At 44.2% G+C, this 23,349-nt stretch overlaps 1 protein-coding gene and 1 long non-coding RNA gene across 5 annotated transcripts; one reads left to right on the top strand and one right to left on the bottom strand.

The window, feature by feature from the left end:
- Positions 1–2,230: 2,230 nt before the first annotated feature.
- On the bottom strand, positions 2,231–6,276 carry LOC111230581. Its single transcript, XR_002665451.1, has 3 exons — positions 6,042–6,276; positions 2,846–2,918; positions 2,231–2,257 (listed from the first exon to the last, which is right to left on the bottom strand). It is a non-coding gene; the product is annotated as an uncharacterized LOC111230581 (long non-coding RNA).
- LOC111230579 (rho guanine nucleotide exchange factor 2-like) lies at positions 3,196–20,033 on the top strand. 4 transcript variants are annotated; one of them, XM_022757362.1, is made up of 24 exons: positions 3,196–3,396; positions 9,187–9,349; positions 9,587–9,654; positions 10,389–10,449; positions 10,571–10,697; positions 11,119–11,228; positions 12,145–12,288; positions 12,418–12,668; positions 12,858–12,983; positions 13,753–13,870; positions 14,220–14,296; positions 14,518–14,689; positions 15,258–15,334; positions 15,432–15,604; positions 15,846–15,913; positions 16,039–16,227; positions 16,404–16,487; positions 16,664–16,713; positions 16,837–16,920; positions 17,596–17,631; positions 17,793–17,843; positions 18,503–18,829; positions 19,088–19,238; positions 19,343–20,033. In XM_022757362.1, exons 1-24 carry the CDS (start codon positions 3,334–3,336, stop codon positions 19,369–19,371), a joined length of 2,799 nt encoding a protein of 932 aa, XP_022613083.1. In that variant the 5' UTR covers positions 3,196–3,333; the 3' UTR covers positions 19,372–20,033. The 4 variants fall into 4 exon arrangements, with proteins under 4 accessions (XP_022613083.1, XP_022613082.1, XP_022613081.1 ...); XM_022757361.1 differs by having other exon boundaries at positions 10,386–10,449; XM_022757360.1 differs by having other exon boundaries at positions 10,386–10,449; positions 10,565–10,697.
- Positions 20,034–23,349: the final 3,316 nt, after the last annotated feature.

The raw sequence follows: 23,349 nt of genomic DNA, 5'->3' as shown, positions 1-23,349 counted from the left end.
GGGCAGAAGAAATGAAGCAAAGTGAGTCAGTTTATGTCAAGATCTTTTACAGAAACTATTCCTGTCTGCCTCCACTCTCTGAATGCAGTGTCTGTTAGAGACGGAGAGAAGGCGTGCACTGATGTGTTCAGGAGCTCACAGGATTTCCTGATTTTGTTCCAGACTGCCTGAGCGTTGGACAGAGTGACGTAGTCGTCTTTAAGAACGGCAGGAGGTCTAGAAGATGAGGAAAGGAGAGCAGGGAGAGAAATCGTAGAGGTTAAACTCTTTTTAACATTAGCTGCCCATTAGCACCATGTTCCCTTGACCTATGTAGGTGGGTTTTTGAGCTTGTATAGGTGAATGTTTTAATTGACTTAAAATCAGGAATAAGGACTTAGGAATAAAAATTGGGACATTTCTGAAATAAATACAAGAATCTCAGCAGGGAAACCATCTGAACATCACACGGCCGCTCAGGGAGAGAGGTAAAGTTCTGTGTTATCTTCTAACTTGTTCAGACTTTTAGTAAAGTTGATTTTAAAGAGTCTTGGGTTTCTTAGGTTTTAACACCCTGATACTTAATACTATGTGTCTCAACACATCACAAAGCAGCTATATGGAAGTTTTGTTATTGCTACAAAGCTAACATTAGCATCAACAGGTGTTTACTTACCAGTCTAGGAGAAATGTTGTGAGTTCAGCATCAAACTTCATTCCTTTACTAACAGCTGTCTGCAGGGGTGGAAAGACACACCAATGTTAACTCTCGTTTATTATGCCCCCGGTTTCAGGGAATCAAAGATCATAAATTAGCAGTTTTTAATTTTTTTAAAGCTTCAGTCTAACACCCAAATCCTAATCTTACCTCACAAAATAAAATGTTTAACCTGAAATCCGAACAGGAAAACTGGAGGAAACGGTTAAATAAAAACTCAAAGACAACCAGAGGGCAGTATATTATTGTGTTATTAGACAACAATGACTGAAGCTCTTGTCAGGTGCCAATTGTTGTGCTCTTGAACAGGGAAATAGCAACGACGCTGGAGACAGCTTCTGATTCAGCAGTTAAGGGGAAAGTTAAGGTAAAATTAACTTGCACAGCTGAGCGCTGAATCCTCTGTTCTGCCCCCCCCCCCTTAAAAAACAAAAATTGTGAAACCTTTATTCTATCTCTGCATATAGACCACGTTGGATCAGGTCTAGATCAAAAACCACTCCACTCAGACTTGTCAGCTAACTAACTAAGTGAAATAGCAGGAATGAAAACCAGCTTTCATGTTCACTCATCTATCTTCAGTGACTTTATAACCAGTGCATCCAGAAGTCTGTCAACATGTAAATGGCGCCACAACAGTCGGGCAGTAGCTAACGCTAGCCTAGCTTACACGTCGACGGTTAAAATACAAAACTCAGCCATTTATCAAACATTGAACAACAGTAACTAGGCAACAGTTATCAGGAACACGTATTGTCAAATCTACAGTGATTTGTGTTCAGTATTTTTATCTTAAAAGGGAAATACTGAGGAGTGAAGCGACACGCAGCTTTCTCGTTCACTCATCTATCTAGAACTAAAGAGCAAAGCGCGGTTCGTCTCTACCGGAGCCCTGAGGCGTTACTGGTACATCACCGCACAATCGATCACAATCAACACAGACATCAATCTGGATGACAGATCTACAATGTTCAACTCTAATCACAGACTATCAAAATAAATCCTTTAAGAAGCACAGCCAGAACAATGAACCTGTAAAAGTGAAACACAATGAATACTAATGCATGACTGACAGAAATGAAAACACTGTACTGTACAGTAATGTACTGTACATATATTTGTATTTTTATATTTCTTAATATTTCTTCACATTTTATTGTAAATATTTTATCTTATTGTTAAAATTTTCTATTTATATTTAAGCTCTCTGACCTGCAGTACTTGCTTGTTTCATCTTTGTTTCTTTATTTCTTTTCTTCTTACTATGTTTATTGATATGAACCAAAACACCAAAGCAAATTTCTCGTATGTTAAAAACCTACTTGGCAATAAACCCGATTCTGATTCTGGTCTATATCTTTCATCTGTATTACTAAGTCAATTACTGATCATTTTTTATCTACCACACAATCACCAACACCTGCTCCAGAAGAAACCACGTTCAGCAGAGAAAACGTACAGGTAGATCCTTCAACAACTGAGCAGCTTTACCTCCTCCTCTCTCTCTTTGTCCACTTATTTCTGCGAGTGTTGGCTGAGTAGCATCATGTGACCTCTGACCTAGAAGACAGAAAGTTGTTAAAATAGAAACATTCCGTCAAAATGTAATAATTCTCAATCTATAGGTTACAAGACCAGGTCCGGCTAAGACTGGGTCCAGACCTGGACCAAGGTCCACCTCTCATTCATGTGAGAGACAGTCTGGGTGATAACCTGGAGGCTGTGGTCCAGGATGAAATGCTAAGGCTACAGTGGAAACAAAGACATTGCTAACTGGTGTGATGTGCACCATGTTAGTTTAGCATGTAGCATGCTAACATTTAATTATTTACACTGAACACATGGATGACCTGACGGTGTCGCTAGAGGACAAGTCAGTGGCGTTCATCCTCTGGAGACCATGTGTCTCTACAGTGGACCTTCAGACCCTAGAGTTAGGCCGCTCAGTGTGTGTGTGTGTGTGTGTGTGTGTGTTTCCTCTGATTGTTTGTCAACACCGGTCAACACTGAGGCTGCATGACACTGTGTTGAAACATTTCTTCCTGTAATGGCGCAGTCCTTCCTCACTGGGGAAACACACCAACACACATGATCATTCACACACCCTCACTGGATCATAGACGCACCAACACTGACGGCTGAACTCACCTGTTCACCTGCCACAGGAGCTTCAGATGCTGGTGTTTCAGTCTGAGCTTCGTCATGGTTACGGGACAACAAGCTGTCACACAGAAATAAGACAAACGGTCAGGTGACACGAGCCTCAACTGTCTCCATGTGAACAGTGAGTGGAGATTAGAGGATTCTGTAAATGGCTTCATATTAGGATGTAGAAAGAGCAAATAATAGTCTATACCAGGCGTTCAGACAGCTCAACACTGTGTGTGCGTGTGTGCGTGCGTGTGTGCGTGCGTGTGTGTGTGAGGGGGCGGTGATGATTCAGAAGTCAGATTTCTCACAGGAACAGCCTCTTCACTAGAAGCAGAAGCACATTGCAGTTGGCTGGTGAGGACAGATTTTTAGTTGTGGTCTGACGGAGCCACACAGACGCGTTCAGACCTTGATGCTGGATATTTTATTTCCTGACTCGCTGCCGCCGTTTGAATCTGCCACCGCGAGAAGATTCAGCTGCCACAATGTCAAGAGTCACCAATCTGTCCAAACTGCGTCAGGAGAGAATGAGGGAGATCAACCTGCGGGTGAGTCGGCCTCATGGCACAACCACCACCCACCCGATCACTGCCAAGTCATACCAGCTCTATTGTTTCACTTCCTGTCTCTGTTTTTGTCACTTCCCCACTCTCTCTGTCACTGTGTGGGCCCCTGTCAGTGTGACACGGGGCCGCTCTCTACGACAGGAGCCCTGAAACGAAAGGCCCTGAAACAGCTGCACTGCTTTTAATCAGGATGTAGCCTCCGGGATGATGCTGCGTGTATCTGTAAATGTAGGTGGTGGTGGTGTGTGTGTGTGTGTGTGTGTGTGTGTGTGTGTGTGTGTGTGTTTGTACACAGTGTGCTCTCACTGGATATTTGAGAATAGCAACTGTTGCCATAGAAATGGCAGTGGGTGTGTGTATGTGATATTACTGCCTTCTTTGAGACTGTTGTCGGCCTCAAAAATGTTTCTACTGTTCACTCGTGTTGATTATGTAATCTGCTGGATTTAATATTTAATATGGGTCATGCAATTTGCATTTCATATGATCAGCTACCCCCCCCCTCTGCTGGATCTGACCCCCGTCCCCACTGATTTATACAAAGATAGAAACACAGAGCCGACGTGTTCATGGAGCTTTCTGCTGATGTTCAGGAGAGAGTCGACAAATAAACTTTTACTGCCATGAGTAAAACGGAGATGAAGAGAGAGAGAGATGTGAGTCTTTGGCGGTTAGACCTCATCGTGATGTCACCATACATGAAAAAGAGGGTGAGAAGAGGGTGAGGCTGTGTTAAGTACAGGAAACCCCCCACCATCCGGGGTGTAGACGCTGAATGAAAATGAAAATGAGAATGCTGGAGATCTGGGGCCTGTTTCTCCAAACACCTTAAGTTTTCTACTTAACTATGACACTTAAGGTTTAATTTACCTTCCCTTGGAGGAAAAAAGTCATTTACAGCAGTAAAATTCTGCTGTTTCCATGGAGACTGTTTGTTTTCTGGCATTAGCCTGTGATACCTGTGATCACTTTTGGGAAGCCGGTGACATTAAAGAAGCTGAGATCTCCCTCCTTCAGCACCTTGTTCAGCAGATGGTCAGAGAGTTTAAAGTGACACACACTGTTCACCTGTGGACGTGAAGCACCTCCACTATACCTGACCGCAGCAGCTGGAGGAGCACAGCTGTGGAAAGTAGATCCATCCGACTCTAGACGGTCGGACAAGTCGTAAATTTGCTGCCAGTCAAATCTGTGACGTCTCATTTTCTCCATTTATCACATTAAACTCAGCTCATGTGACAGTGAAGACAGAGACACAGCTACGTCTTCAGTGCAACGGCGTAACTGACTTTAAGTGATTCCTGAAGTGTAGGGTTAGAATAAGGAGAAAACTCTTTGAGGAAACCTGAAGGAGAATTCTTATGGGTGTTTTGTGCAACTGTTTTATTTCATTGAAACTTTAACTTATGGTGAATTTAAGGAAAAAAAGGAATTTAAGGAAAATCCTAACTTAAGATATTTTGTGCAACTGGCCCGTGGATGTGATGTGGACTCTGATCAGCTGACCCGTACACAAATGTAATATAGGACATATATGTCATCTATATTATTATCACATATATACATCCTCTGGATATATGAAGATATAAGTTTATAACATAAATGAAAATATATAAATACAATATATAAAATATGTACATATAGCCTAATCAAAATATATTTAAAAATCTATATGATGAATTTTTACATCTAAAACATGCTCGCATCATGCTGCGTATACTGACAGGCTGTGGGATGATATACATTATATAACATATGTATAAAATATAAGCATACATACATAAATGTATTTATTTGTATAGTCTAGATATATATGTCAATATATGAAATCGTTCCAGTTTCTAATAGGTTTCACATATAATTTTTACATATACATACATAGGCTATAAAATAAAAATGTATATTTCATATATGGAAATTCTATATATGTACATATATTACATTTGTGTATAGGGGACCTGGTGCTGGAGGTGGGGGGGGGGGGGGGGGGGGGGGGGGGTGGTGTCACAGCAATACAGTGAAATGAGCTGACAGCAGGAGAACAGATTTTAAAGTTTGAGCAACAACGTGACTGTGGCGAAATCTGATTGGTTACGAAAAACACCTGAAGTCAGCAGAGCACAAGACAGTGGGGTGAGAGAGGGAGAGAGAGGGTGAGAGAGGGAGAGAGAGGGTGAGAGGACTGTGGATGAAAGAGGCATGAAGACAGTGTTCCTGACTGAACTGACACCGACCTCTAAACATGCTGAGTTGAACCCAGGGAGGCTTCAGACTGAAGCACACAACAGCAGGAACCGTGAGAACGCACTAATACAAACACTAAAACTAATGTCAGATGAAACTGTGACTTCACAGCACATGATCACTCCAACACTTTAGCTGCACAGATGGAGGAATAAAGGCCTGAGCCATTTGAAGGCGTCCTGCTGCTGCACACTGTTTCACTGCAGGATCCATCGACCGGTGAGCAAACATTAAAAATAGTCCAGTTTATTAAAGCCGGTCCAGTCAGAGCCTCCTCCTCCATGCAGAGGAAGAGTCATCACTAACCCTCCATGACCGCAGACTGCACACCTGGTGGAGATGTAATGGGCTCAGACACCAGGTTTACTTAGAGCAGGAGTTACCTGTTATTTGGTCAGAGAGCTGACCCCGGATCAGCTTCAGGAGGAGGTCCGATCACAGGTCCCATATGTTCGTGAGTACGTCACAAAGTCTGTTTGAGTCATGGACTCGGTTCTTGCCGGAGACGAGGATGTGGAGCGACTCCAGACTCAGTGTTTCCTCTACTGGGAAAAGTCCTGGTGCTCCAGATAACTTCCAGCTGTGCCGGGTCAGGACCTGTTGCACATCTGGATCAACCTACCTGCAGATGAAATATATACAGGACTTAATTACATATAGTATATACATATAAAATGAAAAAGCTTTGCACTACGACACAGTGACACGACACATCCTACATGTCAATCATCACAGCCCGTATGTGTCTGTGTCTGAACCATAAATTACTTTAAATGCAGACGAATCTCAATTTATACTTTTTCTCCAGAGCCAGAAATATTGATTTTAATAACCTCATCATCACCACTCAAAGTGGCGCCAGTACTGAAAGAGTTATGCTTCATAAACACTTTGGCATCTGGATTGATGAAAAGTTATTCTTCAAAAATCATGTCTTAAATCTGGTGAGTAAATTAAGGCAAAATATGTTTTTCTATAGGAATAAATCCTGCTTCTCATCACACTGTAGAAAATCTCTTTTTGAGGATTTTTATCAGTGGTAGTCCTTCTTGAAAAACGTCATATCATATCTTACTTCCATGTTAGCGGACCACATTAGACCAGGATTTACGACCGGCTCACGCTCCATGTCCCTCTAGTTCACACTGAGCTTGGAAGATCTGCTTTGGGCTTTTTTGCACCGTCCACCTGGAACTCACTACAAATCATTTTAAAATGAATTCGTTGGAACCTTTTGGTCATTTTAGATTTTTAATCTCTTCTGTTTGTACCTGTTTAAATAAGATTCTTGTTTGTTTTCTTTTCTTAACTGGAGTTTTATCTCCTCCACATCATAGTAAATGAGGGCTTCACCCTCAATGATCCTTGAGTTTAGATAAATAAATAAATGAATAAATAAATAAAAGAAACTTAAAGTCATCTGTTCCTGGTGTCAGTAAACGTGTCAGTGATATGTCGGTCAGGACGGCTAAACTTAAATTACCCAGGGTGCTGTGCTTCCCCTGAGGAATCGATCTGGGTTAATGAAGCACTTTAGTCCTCACAGCGGCTTCCAGCTGTCCTCAAAGTGGAACGACTCACACACAGAATGTGTGTGTGTGTGTGTGTGTGTGTGTGTGTGTGTGTGTGTGTGTGTGTGTGTGTAGACCTCCTCTCCTTTTAGCGACTTTCACTAATTCAGCAGTTGTTTACCTGCTGTTCAGACGAGCTAGCTACTTTAGCTTAGCGGTTAGCGCTAGCTTCTCTCTCTCGCTCGGTGTGTCTTGGACCAGCAGGTGAACGTGTTCATCAGAGTGTGCTGTTGTTGTAACTTCAGTGTGGAGGATTGTGATGTTTGTTAAATGGCGTCTGTTGTCTTACCTCCGACACACGGCTCCTCTCCGGAACTACCGTCTGTCTGTGACCGTCTGTAAACACAGCGGCCTTCAGCGTTGATAGGTTATTACTCTTGACGTCTAACCAATCAGATGGTGCTGTGGGCGGGAAACGCGACACAGTTTGTTGAGTTTACCGTCAGATCTCCCGCCAAAAAAACGAACTCTGCGGCCAATAGGAATCGCCCAGAATCTGAAATGGAAAGAAAAGAACGGCAGCTAGTGAGAAGAGCGGTACGCTAAAGAGTCACATAGAGAAGTGTCGGTACTGTGTACAGGTGGGTACCGGCCCACTTCAAGCACTGGTTATAATGTTATTGTTATTTATATACAGTCTATAGTTATAACCACAGTTGAGAAAGGAGACGGTTTGCTTTCAATTATTTCCTGTAACTGTGTCACGTGGGTTTCTTCTCCTCCCCGCCCTTTATGAGACCAGCAGCTGGAGTGAGTCTGTTCATTCCAACGGCAGACCAGAACGTGATCACAGATTATAACAGATTCTTTCGCCCAGTCACCGAAATAAATATTGGATCTATTTTTTTTCACAAGCCACATATGCTCTGAACATTCTGACAGCAATATGGCGTTTTTAGACCAACAGATCAGGAGAATATTAACTTTATTCGAGACCGGTCTCTGTCTCAGCAACACACTCTCGCGAGATCTCGCCACACCGATCCCTCTTCTCTCTATCGGCTTCTGTCTGATGTCGCTGCTGGAGTAGTGCTGTGGATTTGGCTTTCCAACCGCAGAAGTTCAGAGGGACTTAATTGTAACCTCAAATAAAAAGTTTAAACTGAAATAAAACTTAAAAAATAGCGAGCTTGCATCAATGTATGGAAACTGTGTTATAACTTGTTTATTTATGATTTCCAAAGTGTTAACAACCAAATGAATGACCTCTTTATAAACCATTTATAAATCCTTTATAAGGTTAGTCTTATAGTAAATTGGTACCATTAAGTCAGAGGCTGCAGGAATCTGTCCTCTCTCACTTCTGCTTTTACTTCTGCGATCATGTGATCATCACTAGAGCTTCTCCTTTTCTGAGAGGCAGGGAGTGAGGAGGTTACTGTGAGGAGCTCAGAGGGATCACAGAGCAGACTGTCAACATGTGGCTCAACAAGTCTGATTAGACTCTGATTAGACTCTGATTAGACTCTGATGTCATTACATTCACTCGTGTGTCACGTCACTTGCAGCAGGTGACAAAGGTGTAAGTTCTAAGCATCATTTATTTAGTTGAATAGTCGTTCAGCAGCTCACTTTTCTTTTTCAATTCAACAAACTTTATTTTCTTGACAAAGCACAATTACAATCATTCAATGGAATTAAAATATCAAAGAAATAATGTCAATAACAATATTGGTATAATAAATACAATATGAATATAAATAGAATTGATAGAACGGATTGACCAAATTTGAAGAAGTTCCTTCAACGTGTTACAGAGATATTGCGTTCACGTTTTGTGAGGTTACCGTGACCTTGACCTTTGACCCCCAAAATCTATTACACTGCACACAAGCCCACGTCACATTATCTGAACTATCACTGTAATATCTCTGCACCTGTGACATCATCTCTGCTCCTGTGACATCATCTCTGCTCCTGCTGATCCGTTCTCACACTTTGTTTCTTCCTTTTCCAGAATAAAGAGAGAGAGCGTATGAGGGAGCGAGAGAAGGCGGCGAGGGAGAGGGAGGCCCGTTACAGCAACGGTCACCTGTTCACCTCCCTCACAGTGTCAGGAACCACGCTGTGCACCGCATGCAACAAGAGCATCACCGCCAAGGAGGCGCTCAGCTGCCCCAGTGAGTAACACACACACACACACATATATACACACACACACACACACACACACACACACACACACACACACACACACACACACACACACACATACACACACACACACACACACACACACACACACACACACACACACACACACACACACACATATACACACACACATATATACTGACACACATACACACACATACACACGGACAAACATTTATGTCTCATGTCTTTATTTTTCCCAGCATGCAATGTCACCATCCACAACCGCTGTCGAGACACACTGCCAAACTGCGCCAAAATGAAGCAGAGGGTAAGACACAGGACACACACACACACACACACACACACACACACACACACACACACACACACCAACCCTGACATGATCGGGATTTATGTTGTTGTTTTATTTCCACTCTTTACAGACTGAGTCACTTTTATTGAAGTTATACTTTAATATTCTGACACTATTCAACAGTCATGACGTTGTTCTTCTGCAGTGGAGGATCATGGTCAATTATTTGGTTGTTACCAAACTAGACGTTATTAACTTGACTCTAACCCCCATTCACTCTGGGAAGAAGCTGAAGCTCCTGGTCCTGGTCCTGGCCCTGGTCCTGGTCCTGGTCCTGATCCTGGTCCTGGCCCTGGTCCTGGCCCTGGTCCTGGTCCTGGTCCTGGCCCTGGCCCTGGTCCTGGCCCTGGTCCTTGCCCTGGCCCTGGTCCTGGTCCTGGTCCTTGCCCTGGCCCTGGTCCTGGCCCTGGTCCTTGCCCTGGCCCTGGCCCTGGTCCTGGTCCTGGCCCTGGCCCTGGTCTTTTACAACACTCACTTTGAAATAATAACACAACTTCTGCTTTGAATGATTAATTGGCCAAATAGCAACATTCATGGGCTTCTTCGACAGAAAGGACACATTGGACTGATTTAATATGACTTCACTCTAAACAGAGTGGGAAGGACTGGACTCAGATATTGGTGGGACATGTCCCTCTCATCCATGTGCAAACCACTGAGTCTGACTCTGTCCTGTGTTAACGCAGCAGCAGAAGACAGTCCTCCTGAGGAACAACTCAGCGCTGCAGAACGTCTCACTGCGCACAAAAAGTGAGAACACGCACACACACAGTGATTGAATATATTCAACCTCTTCTTCCTCCTGTTGATCCCCGTTCTCCTCTTCCTCCTCCTCCATCTCTCCTCCTCGTCACTTTGCCTGCAGCTGCAGGAATGCGCGAACGTCCGACTTCGGCCATCTACCCGTCCGACAGCTTCAGACAGTCGCTGCTGGGATCCCGCCGCAGCCGCTCCGGCCTCTCCCTGTCCAAGAGCGTGTCCACCAACAACATCTCAGGGTGAGCCTCGCTGTCACCGAGCAGCAGCTGCAGCTCAGCGTCGGCCTCACGCCGCCGCACCTCACAGGCAGCTGAGGCTCGTCTCAGGTGTAGGTCAAAGGTCACAGTGACCTCTGAAAACACCTTTTAGCCATAACAAAGACTTCACACAGATGGTTCATATTTTCTCTGACTCTGGAGAAACAGGGATGTGACCTGGAACTAGTTTGAGTGGCGGAGGGATACGACCACGAGGAGGTGGCTCTAGTTTAAAGTTACATTGTTTTTGTTCCTTCTCCCTCAAGATAAAGTAGATATTGTCTGTAGATCCCTGACAGCAGCTCGGTCGCAGCAGGTTTCTCATGTCTGTAATGTGTGTGTGTGTGTGTGTGTGTGTGTGTGTGTGTGTGTGTGTGTGTGTGTGTGTGTGTGTGTGCTGTAGGACCCTGAATGACGACTCTCCCCTGGGGCTGCGCAGGATCCTGTCCCAGTCCACCGACTCCCTGAGCTTCAGGACCAGAGCGATGTCAGTGGAGTCTCTGACTGACGACGGTACCGGAGCTTTCACACTGTCAGACATCACACAGTCTTTAGAGTCACTCTGACTCTCACCTTCAAACGTCCGGCTTTCATTTTCAGACTGAAGCGTTATAAACCTGAGCTGCTCTCACTTCAGCTGCTGAATGAAAGTGTTTAACCCTCTGAGGTCGATGGATGTTTCTATTAATATCTTTGTGATAATACAGTGTAGAAATATGGTCTCACACATTCAAATTTTACTTTTAGGCATTTATCTACTGTTTTACTCACATTTTGCACCATTTTCATGAACCTATAGACATTTCAAGCACCAAAACAATTCATCCACGTCAGTAAAGGTGATTAGGAGTAAAGAGATTTGAAGAATATCAAAGACCAGACTTCAGCGGAGTTACAGAGAGAGCTGAGTCTGTTCTGAGGATTCTGATATAAAACTCTTGAGTGTGATGTTATCTGCAAGAACCATTTAAAAGGTGAATTTAAGAAATAATGTAGAAATTGAGAAAATGCCCTCAGACCTCAGACAGTTGCAGAAGCAAAACCAGCATTTTATGAACAGACTTCCCAGCATGCATTGTTTGAGAGTTACAACATAACAGACTGACACTGTGCAACTGACTGCCAGTGTTTCACCATGTTAAATCAGTTAGAGTTTTCTCAGGGGTGGACAGAGCACAGGAACGTTTTACTGCAGTAGAAGAAAAATGAAAAATGTAAAAATGTTCTCTGATTAAACGTTGCCAGGTTTTATTTTTAAAGGGAAAGAGGAGGGGTAGAAATATGGTGCTAACAATAACAGATGATTAAACTATTAAATCAAAGAACATCTTGAGGCTACAGGTGTGTATTGGTGTCTCATTACACCGCTCCATTCATTGATCTGCTGACCTGGGTTAGCTCTTCATGCTGGCGGTTCTCTGTGGTCCAGGAGACGTCTACTACACCTCAGTGCTGGAGGAGATGGAGCTGGATGGCCAGGACTTTAAAGCGGATTCCTGGAGCATGGCGGTGGACAGCAGCTACCTGCAGGCGCATCGCAAGAACGTCATCAAGAGGCAGGACGTCATCTATGGTGAGAAGAACATCATCACGTCTCCAGCAGATAAACAGAGTCAATACTAGTTCATTAAAAATCTGTGTGTGTGTGTGTGTGTGTGTGTGTGTGTGTGTGTGTGTGTGTGTGTGTGTGTGTGTGTCTCAGAGCTGATTCAGACGGAGCTGCACCACATGCGGACTCTCCACATCATGGAGAGGGTGTTTCGGCAGGGCATGCTGGAGGAGCTGCAGCTGGAGCTCAGCACCGTGCACGCCATGTTCCCCTGCCTGGACCAGCTGATCCGGATACACTCTCACTTCCTGGCGCAGCTGCTGCTGCGGCGCAACAGCAGCCTGCAGTCCGGATCCAGCTACAACTTCACCATCCACCAGCTGGGGGACATACTGCTGGAGCAGGTGAGTGGCTTCACACACACAGGGAATAACTACGTTAACAGTGACATCCAGAGGTTAAACATCTGTCTCACATCAGTCCGGCATCGTCACATCAGTCTGACAGTGTTTCATGTTATATATATTCTGTGACACTGCTACTCACAATAATCAATAAACAATAATTCTGTTTTGTTATTGTGTGTGTGTCAGTTCTCAGGCCAGTGTGCAGATGACATGAGGAAGACCTACGCTGAGTTCTGCAGCCGCCACTTGAAGGCAGTGAAAGTGTACAAGGAGCTGCTGTCCAGAGACAAGAGGTTCCAGTGCTTCATACGGGTGAGTCCCAACACAGGAAGTCAGCTGTTCAGTAACAGATCAGCTGTTCACTGAGCTGAGTTTTAACGACCCCCTCTGATGAAAATCAAGATTTTAACCTCATTAACGTCCAGATGATGTTTTTATATAATACAGACACATGATGATGAAATATCATCAACACCATGACTGAGTGTTTCCACCTTGAACTGCAGTGAACCAATGACAGGCTCAGGATTCAGACAGTCAGAGACTCATACGTCACAGACCTCAGGAACCAATCCTGTCAGCTTGTGGGGATGGGGGGGCGGGGCTAAATACACCTGAAACCTTGTCAGTACAGAGAGAGAGAGTTAGCATTAGCACAACGACTAACACTGTGTCAGCCACTGCCAGTTACAAGCTAACAAACAGCATAAACAAATAAAAGATGCTAACTAAGCTAACCGTTCTGAGAAGATGCTAACTACAGTAACCGATCTGAAAAGATGCTAACTAAGCTAACTGTTCAGAGAAGATGCTAACTAAGCTAACTGTTCAGAGAAGATGCTAACTTTTGCTAATGTGTTTCTTGCATTCACAAGAACGTGAGGTCACGTGACCTTGATCCCACTCAGTTCTTTCTACACTGATGAAACATTAAATCCCAGTTCATCTGTCTCACTGATCTCTCTGCTGCTTATATTTATCCTCCTCTCAAACACACTGAAGAAGAAATGACAGATCCTCTGTGTGTGTGTGTGTGTGTGTGTGTGTGTGTGTGTGTGTGTGTGTGTCTGTCTCTGGGCAGCGGGTGACTCGAGGACCCCTCCTACGTTGCCATGGCGTTCAGGAGTGCATCTTGTTGGTGACTCAGCGGATCTCCAAGTATCCCGTCCTCATTCAGCGCATTCTGGAAAACAGCACCGGTGAACACACTTCATGATCTGCCCACTTCCTCTTAGTGATGTAATACAACACAGTCGGCACACACACGACATGACGTCCAGCACCACACACGTGCAGTATGAACATCCGGGCGGCCATTTTCCTCCTGCAGTGTTTCATCTGTTTAATTTTGTGTTGCTGCAGCGTCATGATCAGAATCAGCTGACTCTGTCTCTGAGGGACTGTAGCTGTNCAGTATGAACATCCGGGCGGCCATTTTCCTCCTGCAGTGTGTGTAGCTGCCCTTTGGTCTGTCTGTAAACACTGTGATGACTAAATGACGGTCTGTTGCCGTCTGTGATGATGGATGGATGTCTGTCTCTCTTCCAGACGACGAGGACGAAGCGTCTTGTCTGGCCCAGGCTCTCACCTTGGTCAGAGAGCTGCTCAGTTCAATAGACCAGCAGGTACCGGACAGCTGTCTGATGAATAATAAAAAAAACAAAAAGATGGAAAATCAGGCAAAAAAAAGTAAAAAGCACGTTATGTCTGGTGTTGTTATCTTATCTTATGTCTTGTTATATTATCACTTTCTTTGTTTTTTATTTTGTCACCAATAAAAAAGGAAAAAAAAAAAAAGAAGATAAATTGACATTTGCTCATCGTGTTGGACTTTATCCTCCGGCAGATGGAGGAGCTGGAGAAAACTCAACGGATGCAAGAGATCCAGGCCAAGCTGGACCCGCGGGCTGAGGCCAGAGTGAGGGACGGGGGGCTTTTCAGGCCCGGAGAGCTGCTCCGCCGGAGACTCGTCCATGAAGGGACTCTTTTCTGGAAGACTCCCGGCTCCCGGCTCAAAGGTACAGGACGCTGTGACGTGAGTCTGTGTGTGACGTCAGAGAAGCGACGGGCTGAAGCTCTGCTCGGATCAATAACGATCCTTAGTGCCGGAACACGACAGCGTTTTCTTTTCGCTCGAGCTTCAGACTCTGTGAATGTTTCTCTTTTGATTTTGGTCACAAACTAAAGTCCTTCAGTGTCAGGGAAACATTTCACCAGCCTCCTCATCACACACATGTCCTCCTCATGCAGGACTGTCTCTGTTCTGGGTTCATCTGTTTTTAGATGAAAGTGATCAGGATCCAACATGTCTCCATCCAGTGGTTCATTTTCCTCCTTTTTCTATATCCACAGGACAATTTATATATATATATAGATATATCTATATATCTATATCTATATAGATATATAGATATAGATATAGATATATATATATATGTGTGTGTTACTGGTTTATAAAATTGAAAACTCACAAAAAAAGAAGAAAAAAGTTTTTAAATTTTTTTTATTGTGTGTGTGTGTGTGTGTGTGTGTGTGTGTGTGTGTGTGTGTGTGTGTGTGTGTGTGTGTGTGTGTGTGTGTGTGTAGATATACAGGTCTTGCTGATGACAGACATCCTGGTGTTCCTGCAGGAGAAGGACCAGAGGTACATCTTTCCCAGTATGGTAAGAAAACGTTCTCACACACACACAGATGACTGGAACAACACCTGCTGTTCTCTCACCTGTCCTCTGTCCCATCATCCACCTGTGTGCGGTCCAGGACAAGCCTCCGGTACTGTCCCTCCAGAACCTGATAGTGAGGGACATAGCCAATCAGGAGCGAGGCATGTTCCTCATCAGCGACTCCTCTCCTCCTGAGATGTACGAGTTCCACGCTGCCTCCAAGGAGGACAAGAACATGTGGATACGCCACATCCAGCGGACCGTCAGCAAGTGAGCAAACACACACACACACACACACACACACACACACACACACACACACACACACACACACACACACAACCCTTCCAAGTGTTCTGTATGAGTCTGATATGTGTCAGTATATTTTTACACCACCAACAGATTAAACGTTAAAGATCGCTTCACTGACATCAATGACGAAGGATTGTGTGTGTGTGTTTGTGTGTGTGTGTGTGTGTGTGTGTGTGTGTGTGTGTGTGTGTGTGTTCAGGTGTCCGTCACGAGAGGAGTTCCCGCTCATCGAGACTGAACACAGGGCTCATCAGAGGAGGCTCAAAGGTCAGGAGAAGGTCATCGTGTCGCCTCTCTGTGTTCTGACGTGTCTGAACTAAAAAACTGCATCAAAGTGATTGATAAACACTGTAAATCAGATGATTGGTTGATTCCTTCTGCCCCGCCCCCAGCCGACCTCCAGCAGAAGGACCGGGAGATGCTGGAGCTGCTGCAGGAGAGGGTGACTCTGTTCTGCGAGCTGGCGGAGGTGACCTGTGGTCAGGAGGGCCTGCAGCCCCCCGTCACTCGATACCTGTTCAGGGCCGACACCCCCCAGGCTCCGCGGGCCGAGAAACTCCTGCTGGACGCCACCGCTGAAGGTAACGCAGCGTTACCAGTTAGAGACCAGGTTCAGGTCAGAGCTTCATGTTTTCACTGTTTAACTTCAACCACATTTATTGTGTGTGTGTGTGTGTGTGTGTGTGTGTGTGTGTGTGTGTGTGTGTGTGTGTGTGTGTGTGTGTGTGTGTGTGCGTGCGTGCGTGTGTGTCCACAGTGGACAGGCTGAGTGAGCTGCTCCTGGGCTCCAGTGTGGACCTCCCTCTGCTGTGTCATCACAACCACATGGAGGTGGAGACCAGTGAGTCCCAGCAACACGACTGTGTCACAAACAACAACCGTCCAGTAGAAACATATAGAAACACATGTGGGCGGGGCATGTGGGCGGGGCATGCGGAGGTAGCTCTCAGACACACTGTGTGATTGGCCGCACTAACAGAGTCAGTGACTGTCGTGATGTGATGTGTCTCTGCTCAGGTCATCAGGATCTGTTGGTCAATGGAGCCCATGATGTCTGTGCAGCAAAGGTGAGCGGCTCTGTCAGGTCCAGCTGTCCTCACACCATGTTCATGTCCCTGACCAGCTGACCACAGCACTTACTGTTGTTGTTGTTGTTGTTGTTGTTGTTGGAAATCAGTTTCTGTTTACAGACGATTCCCTTTGATCAATGCAAAGAAAGGCTGAATATCACTCCCTGCTGTAGTGTCCCTGAGCTCCAGACCTGCAGCTCCCAGGTTCACTGTCTCAGCTTTTTTGTAAATTTTTAACTAAAGACTAAACGTACAGTTTATATATAAATGATAAAATAACAAAACAAACAAACAAACATCACACTGAGGTCGGGATGTTGTTCTGAATATCAGCTGAGTACCAAAGACAATCACAGCCGTGAATATTCAGAACATCACGACCTCAGTGTGATGTTTCTTTTATACAACAGTTCCACGAGGCCATGTCAATAAACAACAACACATTATGATTTGTTTGTTTATTTCTCATTTATTTGTCTGCACCAACACAAATAGCTGCTACTGTTACTGGACCGGTACTGGACTGTTGCTAAGCAACACATAAACATTGTCCTGACCTGCACAGTGACACTAGCTGCGACCTCGTCTCCTCGTTCCCTCAGGTGTTTCTGAAGTGTCCGGGCTTCTTCCTTCATCCTCCTCTGACGACATCGTTTCATTCAAATGTTATTTCTGAAATATTTTCATCTTTGTTCGTTACAGTCTGAGATCGATAACGATGTTAATGTGACGCTAATTAACGGTTAATAGAACAGCTGTGGAGCGGAGTGATACATGGAGTTAAAAGTCCCAGTGCTGTTATTCTCTATATCAGCCTCATGGAATATATAAACATACATATACATATATATAACTCTCCTCTGTGTTTATCCTCTGAAGGACTGCATGAGGAGTCAGGACAAGCTGCCACACATGGTGAGTCATCAGGGGGTAAAGGTTTCTTCAGGTGTGTGTGGTTAGGTTATGGTTGGGTTAGATTAGTAGTAGTTATGGTTAAAGGTCTCAGTAGTTTTAAGAACCTGTGTGTGTGTGTGTGTGTGTGTGTGTGTGTGTGTGTGTGTGTGTGTGTGTAACAGGAGATCTGTCAGAAGCTGGTGAATCTCAGTGTTTACCTCCACGCTCTCCAGGTGAGTAGCTTCCTGTTTTCTCTTGTTGATGGAGATGAAGAGAATCCGTCTCTTCATCATGTGAATAAGAAGAAGTTTGAGACACAGTCACTTAATCGCTCAGTCATCACTGCTCCATCAATACAAGTGGTGTGATGAGAAAGTTCAGTTATTATTTTGTAACCACTTCCTTTGTGTGTCTCATGTAAGTTTACTTTACTTAACCCTCCTGCTTGATTGTCTGCCCCGCCCTCATGTGTTCCACCTGTGTTCTATCACCTGTCCCTCCCTTGTGGTACGTAAGTCTCTGTCTTCATCTGTGTCCGTCTGTGTCGTCTGCTGTTGTCACTGTGTTCTATTGTTCTCTTGTTGTTCCCCCATCATCGTGCTCCAGTGTTTGGTTCTGTTTTTTTTGTTCCTGTCTAGTTTTATTTTGTAGTTTCAGTTTTGTCTTTAAACTTTATTTTGTACCTGCTCCCTTTTTTGGTCGTCTGCACTTTGGGATCTGGTGCTGAACAGGTTCATGTGCAGCTTCACCTGACTCAAATAAACTTTAATGGAAAAATCTAAATATTGTTTTGTCCTGAAAACTTATTTCAACTCCCACCCCCCCTCAGTTTGTGTGTCCAGTTTTCATCCTGTAAAATCTTTGAAACTGAAATCTTCGTTGTCTCCTGAAGGGCGCCGTCATCAAACAAGACTCCATCTTGGAGCTGCTGCTACAACCTCAGGACGCCATGGTGCCAGCTGCAGGGGGCGTGTGGCGCCCTCACTGGCGAGACGGTGGAAATCGGGAGGCCAGCGTGGGCTCGACCATCGGGGAGCTGGCTCTCTTACAGAGACAACACAGCCTGCTGCAGGAAGAGCTGCTGAGGCTGCGGGACGCCGAGAGCCGGTTCAAGGACAGCGAGAGGGCGCGGGCCAAGCTGGAGAAGCAGGTCCGACACATGAAGGTCTGCGGCGGGACTGCACCTGCCCCCCACCTGCTGGGGGAGCAGGATCCTCAGGTAAGAACAACTGCAATTCCTCAACGTTGGGGACCCACATCCAGACTGTCAGCCCCAGCGTCAGGTCAGGTTCCAGAGGACTGGAACTTATATTTCCCTAAATGCAGCTCAGTGGCGCCCCCGCCTGGTAATCACCCGTGACTGTAAACTCCACCCCAGCTTTGTTAATATTTATAGTCTCAATCCCAAAATCAGAGATCGCTCTGATGATGTCATGGTGATGTCATGGAGATGTCTGTCCTCTTGTCGTTGTTGTAGCCTCCATCTCTGCGACCAGGAAGTGACGCTGCCCCGCGGGCCCGGCAGGAGCCTGTCCACCAATCAGACGGTCTACAGGACGGCAGCGATCTGGAGGTGGATGTGACGTCAGACGATGACGATGGGACGGCGTCTGTCAGCAGCTCCAAAGGTCAGACTGAAGGTCTTTAAACGTGTCCCAGGACGCAGTACATTGTGAATACTGTGTTGAAGCGTCTCCTCAGGGACTGACCCTGGATCTGTTTCCTGTTTCAGATCTTCAGGATATTCCAGAGGAGATCTGAACCTCGTCATGTTTCACGCTGCTGATCAGCTCTAACTGGTTTTAATGTCTTCATATTTATTTAGCTGCTTTGCTTTTGGCTTGTGACAGTGAGCTGTTTTTATTTTTCAGTTTGGATTTCCATGATTTAATATCATCACTCATCTGGAAACAGCTGGATGACGTGAGTCTGTCGGACGTGACGATGTGACCGAATGAACATTAGGACTGATGGTCAGGGCTCCGAGCGTCTGTAATCTCATTTCACATCATTTCACAGGCGTCACTAACTCCTCCTCCAGAGATCAGGGAATTTATCATTTGTTAAAAATAACAACAATAGTAGAAAAATACAGGTGAAGATTTGATTTGAACCTCTGTAGTTTATAGAGTTTATACCACAGACATGAGTGAGCGGAGGGACGTGTCGTGATGCAGCATGAAACAGTTTCTGCTCGTGTTTTTGTTTTTCTTTAAAAATTCATAAAAACTAAAAAATGATCTTCCTCAAAAACAAGAAGGAAACACTTTGTTTCTGTTGATCACCAGGGATCACATGACGACATGATGCACGTGGTTGCCTGGACACAAAGCCTGTCACTTCAATCAGATGCCCAACTCACAAAGTTTCTGCTCTGATTTTATTCTGAAAGTCCTGACCAGAAGGCTGCTTTTATTCTGAAAATCCTGACCAGAAGGCTGATTTTATTCTGAAAGTCCTGACTGGAAGGCTGATTTTATTCTGAAAGTCCTGAAGGCTCTTGTGATGATTGATGATGAATGTGACCCAACATTATTATTTTGTTTACAAACGTAGTAAATAAAAAAATCAAAAGCCACAAACAAGCAACATGTTTCGGCGTCGTCATGGTAACGTGACATGTCACAAAGTGCTATCCCGTTCCTCTTTATTCTGTTTTGAGCCCTCGCACTAAATCACTGACCAGGTGACGTCAGTTAAGCCTGTGAGGGTTCAGGATTTAGGCCTGGGGGGGGGGCTAAGACTCCACCAGACTCCCTGTCTCCAGGTCTCTGTCCATGGGGGGGTCAGTCAGGCTCCTCTGTGGGAGGGGGGGCTTCATTAGCAGCTTTGACGTGTGGAGCAGAAATGAACATTTTAGTTTCCACTTGAACGATTGAAAGGCCTCCAGCTGTCTGCTGTTTTCTGATCAGCTCACCTCACCTAAAACCAGCTCAGAGGTCAGAGGTCAGAGGTCAGTGCCTTCCAAACCCATTAGAAATGACTGTTACAGAAATGTGATCTCAGCTGAATAAAGTGGACACGCTTCCTGTATGTGTAAAGAGAGAAGTTGAATAACAACACACCCAGCTGCTGGAACCAATGCATGACTCACTTCAGCTCTCATTCATCTTCTACATAGCGATCAATAAGTAATCACAGCCAGTAGATCTACAGGTAGAAGCACGCAGGTCTACTGTACTCAATGACACACAACATGATTTTATCCTGTTCAGTAATATTATAGGGAATGCATTTCTCAAAATTATTAATAAGATCTTAATAATCTTTAACATTTATGTTGACAGTGTTAAAAATGTGATATTATTCTCTATGTCCAGTGATGATCGTCTGCTGAAGTCAGGCCATAATTCTCTGTTTGGACATTAATGATAGTTATAAAATGATAATACAGCATTTCTCAAATGTCAACTTCTTCATCTGTGTTGATAAATGGACCAGTGAACTCATCACGAGCAGAGAACAGGCTGAGAGACATGAACACTCACTGAAGTGCAGAGGACCACAGAGCCACAGCTCACACGGCCACTAGAGGGCAGCGTCGGACATCAGACCTCACCGTCCTGATGAGTGACGGGACACAGGAGGAGTGAGACGTCGTTCTCACCTGAAGTTGACTCTGAACTAGACGAGATTAGATTGTGTTTCTGTTTCTGTATCTTCCTCTGAACGACCATGAGTGGACGCGTGTCCTCACGCAGCACGTCCAGCATCTCAGAAGCAATAGCAGATTTACAGGGGCTTCACATTTCTACAGTCAATCAGTTTTGGTTTTTGGGGTTTTGCATGTTTTTCAACCGGACTTCAAAATCTGTGAACCTCTCTGACAGCTGCAACACAAACACGCTTTCAGCTTTATTGTGTTTTTATCCATTGAATGTCAGATCTATCTATCTATCTATCTATCTATCTATCTATCTATCTATCTATCTATCTTTACAGTGGAGTTTGGTGGTTTGATGTTGGTGTGGCCTGTGAACTGACCTGACTGGACGTGTCCTGCTCTGACATGAATGTATTTTCGGCATCAGAGCCACATAATGATGACATGTATGAGATGGTGTGAGCGGTGTGATGTGTTCAGCAGATGCAGCAGGTCAGTGTAAGGCCTGCACTGAAACAGGGACTGTACTTTTGCACAACCTTTTGTCATTCATGTGGACTGAATGTAAAATAAATAAAAGTTGTAATAAAGAATGTGTCGTGTTGATGTGTTCAAAGACTTTATCTCTCAGCTGAGACAGAAGACTGATGACATGTGACCACTCCGTGACGTGCACAGAGAGATTGAAAGGTGGAAGAGTCAGGGCGGTGCAGTGGTTCTGGTTCTGGATCTGGTTGGGACTCTGCTGGGATCTCTCTGTGTGTCTGTGTGTTTCCTCCCACAGCCCAGAGACCTAGGTCTCTTTTTTTTTCTGCATTGCCAATATCATGTAGTTAAAACATGTAAAAATCAACTATTTGCATCAAATGCCAAACAATTTTCATTATAGTTATTTTTTGGAGTGAGCATGTTCTAAATCTAAAGCTCTTCTGTCCATAGGCTTGTATATACATTTCCATTCAGTGTTGTAAAGTGACAGGACAGTAATCTGCTGTTCACAGCACAGTTAACACTAATAAAATGTTGAAACAGAATATAGTCATTTTTCCTAAATGATATGGATGTACCTGTAGTACAATGTTATATCTGAACATGTCTTTCTTACTCTTATATTTTTCTCTTTTTATAAAGTCAGTTCGGTTTTTATCAAAATATCAAAACATTAGGAGTCTGAATCTTGAAGTTCTGGTGACTGTTCAACTGTACAACTGATCTGAGAACTGCATGAAGAGCTGTGAGGATGACGCTTCTGACGTGAGAATTGGATCAAAGTGACTGAGAAAAACTGTAACTCACTTAGGTTCATGAACGCACCACAAGGATGAAAGCAGCAGGTATGTGGACATAAAAGATGAGTTTTAAATTTTGATCGAAAGGCCTGAGCACAGTGGCCTCCAACTGTCACCGTGTGATATACATCTATATCTATATCTTCTTTGACACTGTAACTACAGGAAGTACTTCTACTGTGACGCTGTACTCTTGCTCTTCCACTGATGGAACATTTTACCCTGTGGTTTTACTTCAATAGAGGTTACAAAAAACACAACAAAAACAAACATCCATGCCACCTACTGTCGTAAATCTGCAGCTGCATGAAGCAAAGGAGTAATGGCAAAGGATTGTGGGTAATCCTCAAAGCGACGGGGATTTGCCGCGAGCTAATGAGTCTCTAAATGGCTTTGGACAAAATAATGTTTATAAGTTTAAAAAGTACATAAACATTGAGCTGGCTTGGTCGGTTTGAATATCATTTGTTTTATACTCAAATTCGCCATGGTTTTATTAAGTTAACTATATTTTTTAAGTGTGTTTTATTGCCGGTAAATATCCCTCCAGTTAAGCTAGCTAACGTTAACGTGACGCTGTCTTTTCAGACAGAGCATGCGCAGTGTGGCCACAAGAGATGACCCTTCTACTCTATTGTTGTCATAAATGCAGGTATGTTACAGTTGCTCTACACAGTGTGGTAATATTTTGTGTTTTATAATATAATAAAGTCATATGGTTATAGAATGAAAAAAACAAAAAGGTAACTGCTTTGAGAAATATTTATGATTATACATCTGTTCATATTTTGTATTATTTTTATTGTATTGTTTTGTGACATTATTTTATATTTTTGTGCTGTTTCT

This window comes from Seriola dumerili, unplaced genomic scaffold (assembly GCF_002260705.1).
Source record: "Seriola dumerili isolate Sdu_G_001 unplaced genomic scaffold, Sdu_1.0 BDQW01000273.1, whole genome shotgun sequence".
In the NCBI taxonomy this organism is placed as follows: domain Eukaryota; kingdom Metazoa; phylum Chordata; class Actinopteri; order Carangiformes; family Carangidae; genus Seriola; species Seriola dumerili.
Note: the sequence above shows the minus strand (reverse complement) of the source record. Positions and strands in the feature narration are given on the sequence as shown.

Bases quoted from the DNA above. Each gene is read 5' to 3' on its own strand.
- LOC111230579 (XM_022757360.1), top strand. From the start codon at position 3,334: ATGTCAAGAGTCACCAATCTGTCCAAACTGCGTCAGGAGAGAATGAGG. The intron at 17,632-17,792 runs GTGAGTCATCAG...TGTGTGTAACAG, and splicing joins AGGACAAGCTGCCACACATG to GAGATCTGTCAGAAGCTGGT. The intron at 19,239-19,342 runs GTCAGACTGAAG...TTCCTGTTTCAG, and splicing joins GTCTGTCAGCAGCTCCAAAG to ATCTTCAGGATATTCCAGAG.